This window comes from Cyanistes caeruleus, unplaced genomic scaffold (assembly GCF_971803275.1).
Source record: "Cyanistes caeruleus unplaced genomic scaffold, bCyaCae1.hap1.1 HAP1_SCAFFOLD_94, whole genome shotgun sequence".
Taxonomy (NCBI): domain Eukaryota; kingdom Metazoa; phylum Chordata; class Aves; order Passeriformes; family Paridae; genus Cyanistes; species Cyanistes caeruleus.
The window spans coordinates 279,610-287,548 of NW_028255897.1; the positions used below are offsets into that span (position 1 = coordinate 279,610).

Below are 7,939 nucleotides of genomic sequence, written 5' to 3' on the forward strand. Positions count from 1 at the left end.
GGACACTTCCAGGGATCCAGGGGCAGCCACAGCTTCTGTGGGCAAGCTCTGATCTCTGCCCAGGTGAGCAGGGACAGGAGCCGAGGGAACGGCTGGAGCTGGGCCAGGGCAGGGCTGGGCTGGAGATGAGCAAAAGCTTCTTCCCCCCCAGGGGGCTGGGGCAGTGCCCAGGCTCCCCAGGGAATGGGCACGGCCCCGAGGCTGCCGCAGCTCCAGGAGCCTTTGGCCAGCGCTGCCAGGGATGCACAGGCTGCGATTGTTGGGGTGTCTGTGCAGGGCCGGGGGCTGCACTCCATGATCCCAATGGGTCCCAGATGCCAGCTCAGCCCCTTGTGCAACTCTCACCCTTGGGCTCAGCCTTTGTGTCCCCTGGAGGCGCTGGCAGAGCTGATGGGGTGGGGCAGGAGCGGGGCAGCCCCAGCGTTCCCCTGGCAGTGACAGCACAGCCGGGCCAGCAGCCCCAGCGTTCCCCTGGCAGTGACAGCACAGCCGGGCCAGCAGCCCCAGCGTTCCCCTGGCAGTGACAGCACAGCCGGGCCAGCAGCCCCAGCGTTCCCCTGGCAGTGACAGCACAGCCGGGCCAGCAGCCCCAGCGTTCCCCTGGCAGTGACAGCACAGCCGGGCCAGCAGCCCCAGCGTTCCCTCCCTGGAGACGCTCCAAGGGAAGCGGCCAGAGCCGCGTCCAGTCAGCGGAACTGAGCGGCCACTGAGCACCCCCGGCCTGGGCTGCTGTGGATTCCTCTGCACACAGCTCGGGGAAGGTGCCCTTGGCCACCCCCACAGTGCCACAGACAAGTGTCACACACAGTTACACAGCTCTGCACACAGCTGACAGGGGGAGATAATTTAAAAAAAACCCAAAAAATCCACCATGAAAAAGAGAACTCCTACCTGGCAGAGCTGTTCCATCCTTCAGTTGAGACACCTGCATGCACACAAGACCTGGGGCTGCAAAAAATGTGGCTTCATCAGCAAATTTGCAGGAAAAACTGGTTTAGGACAGGCTATCAGCAGAACTGTTCTCAGCTGGGTGAAAAAGGCCCCTTTGGCAGCTGCAGGGCCATTGAAAATGCAGACCCTCAGCCCATGGGGGAGAAAAGGGCTCTGAATTCCCCTCCCCTGACACACAAACCCTGCTCCCAGGCTGCTCCCCACACAGGATTCTACTGGAGGACTGTGGAAGGCTGAGAGTTGGCTCTGGCTTCTTCATGTTCGTGTCCTAAAGCTGCCTGGGAGAAGAAATTTAGGGTCAGCTCCACTGGCACAATCCCTCCTGGCCCAGGGCACAGCCCCAGGAAGGTCTTTGCTCCTCCCTCGGCCCTCCCTGAGGAGGCTGGCAGGGCTCGCAGGTTTATGGCATTTGTCCTTGCTGCCCCTCACATCCCACTGCCCCACAAAGAGCCCCGAGCCACCCGTGAGGGACAGGCCCTGCTGGGCCAGGCCTGGGCTCAGGGCTTGGCCTTTCTGCTTCCTCCAACCCAGCCAGGGCTGGCTCAGCATTGCAGTTCCTGTGCTGTGCCCCAAGCTCGCTCGGGCCCTGCTGGAAAGGGACCTGAGGTACCTCCATCCCCTCGGGCAGTGCATGGGAGAAAACAACAAACTTCTCAGGAGGATGGGAACAAACTTTCAGCTGCAAACTTTAGAGAATGAGGTACTTGGGAAATCATAAAGCTGCATGCAATTAGAGGAAATCACTTCACTAAGCACTGACTGAGCCAACTCGTCCAACCCATCCAACTTCAAGCTATCCAGATTTTGAAAACTGGAAGTCAGGAGAAAAGAGAGGGACAAAGATCCACAGTCAGCCTTGGATCCAGCGCCATCTCAGCTGCTGTGAGCTCCAGGGCCATGGCACATGTCAGTGTCACACCCGTGTCACAGCCTCACCTGCTCTGCTCCCTCTCCCAGCTGGGGTTTTTGGGGTGCCAGGGGCTTGGCAGCCACTTTGGGGCTGGAGCAGAGGCTGCAGAGCTGGGCTGGGGCAGTGACCGCATCACACAGGCAGAACTTGCTCTGCCCCCAGACACACCCTGGAGATGTCTGGGGCCATTCATCATTTCTCTGCTCTCCAGCGCTGAGGCAACGCACTCTGGCTACAGCTCTGAGCTCGTGCCCATGGCAACCAGCCCTGGCAATGGGACTCCATGGAGCTGCTCTCAGGAACACCCCAAAGAGCTGGGGAGTGCCCCAAAAGCGCCTCAGAAATGTGAGATGCCCCAAAATCTCTTCAGGAACGTTGAATATCCAAAAACTCATTCAGTAATGGCCTCCTGCTCCCTTCATCATCCCCAAACTTTGGCTGTCTCATTGCAGACCCCACCCCACCTCCCCAATCCAAACCCCAACCCATCCCATCCCTGCTGGACATCAAGACCCCCTTCCCAAGCCAAATTTCCCTCATTTCACACCTCCCAAACTCCATCCCACCCATCCTGCCCCACCCAATGCCCATCTCACCCCTCCTGATCTGCATCCCACTTCACCCAGTCCCCTTCCAACCCCATTCCACCTGATGCCTTCAGAAGGCTGACCTAGAACAGAGGCTGCACAGAGTTAAGAATAAAGTTTATTAAAAGGCCTTAAAGGATACACCTTGGGCAGTACAAGAACCTGGACAGGGCTACACCCAAAATGGACCAGAAATGGTCACAAAAATGGACAAGTGATCATGAGGTCTCACATTTTTAGAAGTTTAGGTCCATCTGCATATTTGGATTCATTTCCAATTACAGCTTCAGATGAGGAAGTCCCATCCTTGTTTTCTCTCTTCAGTCCACCCTTGTTCATGCTTCTGGGCATGGAACTTGTAACAATTGTCCTTGGTATCAAGCTAGAAAAGGAATTGTTTTGTCTACCTACTCTGAAGAGAGCTCACTAGCACTTAATAGGAAGTTCAAAACTACAAACCTAGGCAGTGCAGAATTTGAAAAATATGAAAGCTAAAATTTAAGGCAACACACCCTGAGGGACTGTGGAATCCAGTCATTCTGGGTGGGATTGAGTAGATTTCAATGGCACTGAGTGGTTCTGAGGTGACAGATAGAACTCGCTCATCTCCTTGAGTGGCAAGAGATGGAGACAAATAAACCAAATACCCCCAAAACCCTCCCCATTACCTCCCTGAATACCAGATTCCCTTCAAGCACTAGTAAAAGAGATGTTTTAGATGCCTTTGATGAATCTGTAGACTTTTACCCCAATTTTGTCTGTTTTAAAGGGATGAAGATGAATCAAAAGAAAATTAGGGCCAAAATAAAATGACTACCAGCCCAGTGTGTTCCCAACACAGATCACTGGGAACGTGGGTCATCAGGGCTCTGCCCAACGTGGGTCCTCTGATGGGGGATGGAGCTGGAGCAGCACATGGACACCTTCCTGCACTTGGGGCACTCGCAGGGCTTCCCTTACCAGTGCCTCCGTTGGTGCTGGGTCAAGTGAGAGCTGTGGCTGAAACTCTTCCCACACTGGGGACACTCGTAGGGCCTCTCCCCAGTGTGGATGCGCCGGTGCCTGATGAGGTGGGAGTTGTGCTTGAAGCCCTTCCTGCAGTCATGGCAGCGGAAGGGCCTCTCATCTGTGTGAATCAGCTGGTGCTGGAGGAGATGGGAGCTGCTCTGAAACCTCTTCCCACACTAGAGACACTCATAGGGCCTCTCCCCAGTGTGGATCATCTGGTGGATAGTCAGCTGGGACCTCCGGCTGTAGGCCATCCCACATTCCTCACACTCATAGGGACGTTCCCCAGTGTGGATCCTCTGGTGGATGGTCAGGCTGGAGCTGTGGCTGAAGCTCTTCCCACATTCCCCACACTCATAGGGCCTCTCCCCAGTGTGGATGCGCCGGTGGGTGATGAGGTGGGAGTTTCGCTTGAAGCCCTCCCCACAGTCAGGGCAGCGGAAGGGCCTCTCATCTGTGTGAATCCGCTGGTGCTTGAGGAGATTGGAGCTGCTGTGAAACCTCTTCCCACACTCAGAACACTCGTAGGGCCTCTCCCCAGTGTGGATGCGCTGGTGGGTGATGAGTTTGGAGCTGCAGCTGAAGCCCTTCCCACATTGCCCACACTCGTAGGCCCATTCCCCAGTGTGGATCATCTGGTGGCGGATCAGGCTGTTGCTCAACCTGAAGCTCTTCCCACACTCCAAGCACTTGTAGGGCTTCTCCCCATCCTGAAGCTGCTCATGGACCACCAGCTCAGAGCCCCGGCTGGATCTCTGGCTGCCTTCCCGGCACAGGGTGGGTCTTTCCTCCTCAGAGCACCCTGGGATGGGTTTGGAGCCCCTCCTCCTGTGGGATCTCTGGGGATTTTCCTCCCCGTTGGATTCCTGCATTGTGGAGCTGCTCAAAACAGCCTCTTCCACGAGGTTCTGCCGTGGGGATTTGTCCTCCCTGGTCTCCATCCTCAGCTCCTTGTCTGGGGGAGGAAGGACAAGGAGAGGATGGGATTTGCCTCCGTGCCAGAGGGAAGGGGAAGGAGATCCCCCCAGTGCGTCCCCGGCAGGACGGCGTCGGCAGCGGGGTTGTCCTGCAGCCGGGGGCCAGGCTGGGCTGGGAGATGGAGCAGGAGAGAGGGGGAAAGGGGCACTGACTTCCTCCTCACCTGCCTGGGTGTCCTGGGGCATCTTCCTCTTCCTCACAGCCGCCTTCTCCATCTGGCCAAGGTTTGGGAATGGGAAATCCTGGTTTGGGGAAAAACACAACACATGAGCACACTGAATTAGGGGCTTTCCTCTCTCCAAGTCCACCTTTAGAAGTCACTGGGCAAATGGTGCCCATATAAATCCCCCAAACACCAAGTTTCAGCCCTGAAAATGCCTCCCAGGAGTTCCCCATCTCTGGTCTCTCCCCTTTGGTGTTCAGGGGTTCCCCCTGTCCCAGCTGCTGGGGTTCATGCTTGTACTGGGGGTCCTCTGTCTGCTCAGTCCCTGCCCTCCTCAGGCTGCTGGGAGTGCCAGGAATCTGAAAAGTTCCCCCTGTTTCCATTTCCCCATTTAGGGATGGTGAGACCCCCCAATGTCACCCCAAGTAGGATTTTCCACTCAGCTTTGGAGTTCTTCATTCTCCAAACATCCCCCCCAAAAAACCCAACCCAGGGACCCTCGAGGATATCTGGGCTGATCTCCCCTTCCCCGGTCACCTGTGGGATGGGGGATAATGACCCCACAGGAGGGGGCTATGAATTCTGGGAGTGCTGAACCTTGTGGTTACTTCTCCTTTCCCTGATCTTCCTTTGTTCCTCCTCTTCCATCCCTCCTCCTCCTCCCCCAGGAGCAGTGACACCCTCGGTGCCCCGTTCCCAAACCCCTCACAGCCCACGGCAGGAGCGGGGATGGAGCCGGGACAGGTCGGGATGGGCAGCGCGGGGCTCTCCGCTGCTCCCACCCGCTGGGGACGGGGGGAACCCGGCCCGGGGAAAAGGAGAGGGAAACTGGGAAAATTGGGGGCTGCAGATCCAACCTGGGGCTGGCTGGGGACCCTGGCTGGGGACTGCCAGCCCTTGGGGCTCCTCTGGGGAGATGTGGGACCGGAGAACACAGAGAGGGCTGGGGGATCCCAGGAGTGGCAGCACTGGCAGGGACTGGTTTGGACTGGGGTAACTGGAACCTTACTGGGGTAACTGGGAATGATTGGGAATGAGCACAAGCATGCTGAGGGCAGCTGGGATATACTGGGAGTGACTGTGACCATACTGGGAACAGCTGGAACCACACTGGGAGCACCTGGGGGTGAGTGGGACCGTGCTGAGATGGACTGGGACTATTCCAGGGACAACTGGGATCATACCAGGAGGAACTGGGAAGAATTGCAACTATTCTGGGATCATACTCAACTGGGATCATACTGGGATCACAGTGGGAGCAGCTGGGTCCCTGCTGGCTGAGACTGGGATCCCACTGAGGGTGACTGGAATCATACTGGGATTGACTGGGAGTGGCTGGGAACAACTGGAATCATGCTGAGAGCAACTGGGAGGAGCTGGGAATGACTGGGAGCGTGCTGGGGCTGACTGGGATATACTGGGAGAGACAGGGAGTCCCAGGGATCACACTGGAGGCTACTGGGGTCACACTGGCACTGCCAGGGAGCAACTGGGGGCCACTGGCCTCATACTGGGAGTGACTGGGATCAGACTGGGAGTGACTGGGATTAGATTGTGACTGGGATTAGACTGGGAGTGTGAAGGAAACTGGAAAATTGGGGAAAAAACGGAAAAAAACCCAGGATAAATTCAAGGAAAATGGAAGGGAAAATTCAGGGAAAAACCAGAAAAGTATCAGGGTGAAATCCAAAAACATCAGGGGAAAATCAGGAAAAAAATGGGAAAAATTTGGGAAAAATGGGAAAATTTGAAAAAATTGGGGAAAACCAGGAAAAATTTGGGGGGAAAAAAAGAGAAAACTCAAGGAAAAAATGGGAAAAAATTGGGGAAAAAAGTCAGGAAAAGAAAGTGGAAAAAAATTTGGGAAAAATCAGAAAAAATGGGGGAAAAATCAGGAAAAACCAGGGAAAATTGGAAAGAATATTGGGGAAATCAGGAAAAAAACTGGGAAAGAACTTGGAAAAACTGGGGAAGATCCATAAAAGAAAGAGGAATAAAATCTGGAAAGAAATAGGAAAAATCACAGGAAAAATCAGGTAAAAACTAGGAAAATTTGAGAAGAAATTGGGAAAAAGCTAGAAACGAATTGGAAAAGGAAAAGAGAAGAATCAGAAAAAAGTGGGAAATACATGAAAAAAATTGTGAAAAATTGTGAGAAATCAGGGAAAATATCAGGAAAAGAAAGCCGAAAAGACCCTGGGAAAAATCAGGAAAAAATTAGGAAAAATATTGGAAAAATGAAGGAAAAACCAAAAATATTTGAGAAAAAATGTGGAAAAAAAGGAAAATCACGGGAAAATCAGGGAAATGAAATGGAAAAGGATAAAAATATCTGGAAAAATCAGAAAAAAAATAATGAAAAAAAATCAGGAAAGAATTGAGGAAAACCAGAAAAATTAGGGAAAGGATAAGGGAAAAATCTGGGAAAAAATGGGAAAATCAAGGAAAAGTTTGAGAAAAAAAATTGGAAAAAATTGGAAAAAAAAAATCAGGAAAATAAAAAAAAATCATTGAAAATATTATGAAAAAAAATAAGGGAAAATCAGGAAAAATATTGAGAAAAAATTGGGTAAAATCAAGAAAAGAGAGGGAAGAAACCTGGAAAAAATTAGGAAAAATCAGTAAAAAAATTAGGAAATACAGGGAAAAATCAGGGACAAATTGTGAAAAAAATCGGGGAACGATGAGGAATAAATTGCGAAAAGAAGAGGGAAAAGTCAGGAAAAAACGGGGAAAAATCAAGAAAAAAATTTAGGAAAAGAATTGGGAAAAAACAGGGAAAAATCAGAAAAAGAAAGAGGAAGAAGACTGGGAAAAAACTGGGGAAAATCAAGGAAACAAATCAAGGAAAAAATCAGGAAAAGAAAGTGAGGGAAAAAACTTTGGAAAAATGGGAAAAAAATTGGGAAAAAACCAAGAAATATCAAGGAAACAAACAGGAAAAAATCAGGAAAAATTAGGAAAAAAAAGGGGAAATATTGGGACAAATCAGAGGGAAAAATCAGGAAAAAAATTTTAAAAATATTCAAGAAAAATTGTTTGAAAAATGAGGAAAAAAATCAGGAAAAGAAAAAGGGAATAAAACCTGAAAAAAGTCAGGGAAAAAAATAAAAAAAAAGAAAAGAAAAAGAAAAAAATTGCAGGAAAATCAGGAAAAGAAAATGGGTAAAACAGGGGAAAAAATCATGAAAAAAATGGGAAAAACCAGAAAAATTACAGAAAAATTGGAGAAAAAGTTGGGAAAAAGACAGAAAACTTTGGGAAAAGAAGAGGAAAAAATCAGGAAAAAATGGGGAAAAAAATGGGAAAAATTCAGGGGAAAATGAGGGAAAAATCAGGAAA

The 7,939-nt window shown here is 51.1% G+C and overlaps 1 protein-coding gene across 1 annotated transcript; it reads right to left on the reverse strand.

Moving 5' to 3' along the window:
* Window positions 1-2,549: 2,549 nt before the first annotated feature.
* Window positions 2,550-4,674, reverse strand: LOC147646507 (uncharacterized). The gene is made up of 2 exons (XM_086873365.1): window positions 4,598-4,674; window positions 2,550-4,411 (listed from the first exon to the last, which is right to left on the reverse strand). The coding sequence occupies exons 1-2, from the start codon at window positions 4,647-4,649 to the stop codon at window positions 3,633-3,635; spliced, it is 831 nt and encodes a 276-aa protein (XP_086729491.1). The 5' UTR covers window positions 4,650-4,674; the 3' UTR covers window positions 2,550-3,632.
* Between the last annotated feature and the right edge of the window lie 3,265 nt (window positions 4,675-7,939).

Coding starts and splice junctions, on each gene's coding strand:
- LOC147646507 (XM_086873365.1), bottom strand. CDS start 4,649: ATGGAGAAGGCGGCTGTGAGGAAGAGGAAGATGCCCCAGGACACCCAG. Junction 4,412..4,597: donor GCCCCAGGACACCCAGGCAG/GTGAGGAGGAAG, acceptor TTCCTCCCCCAG/ACAAGGAGCTGAGGATGGAG.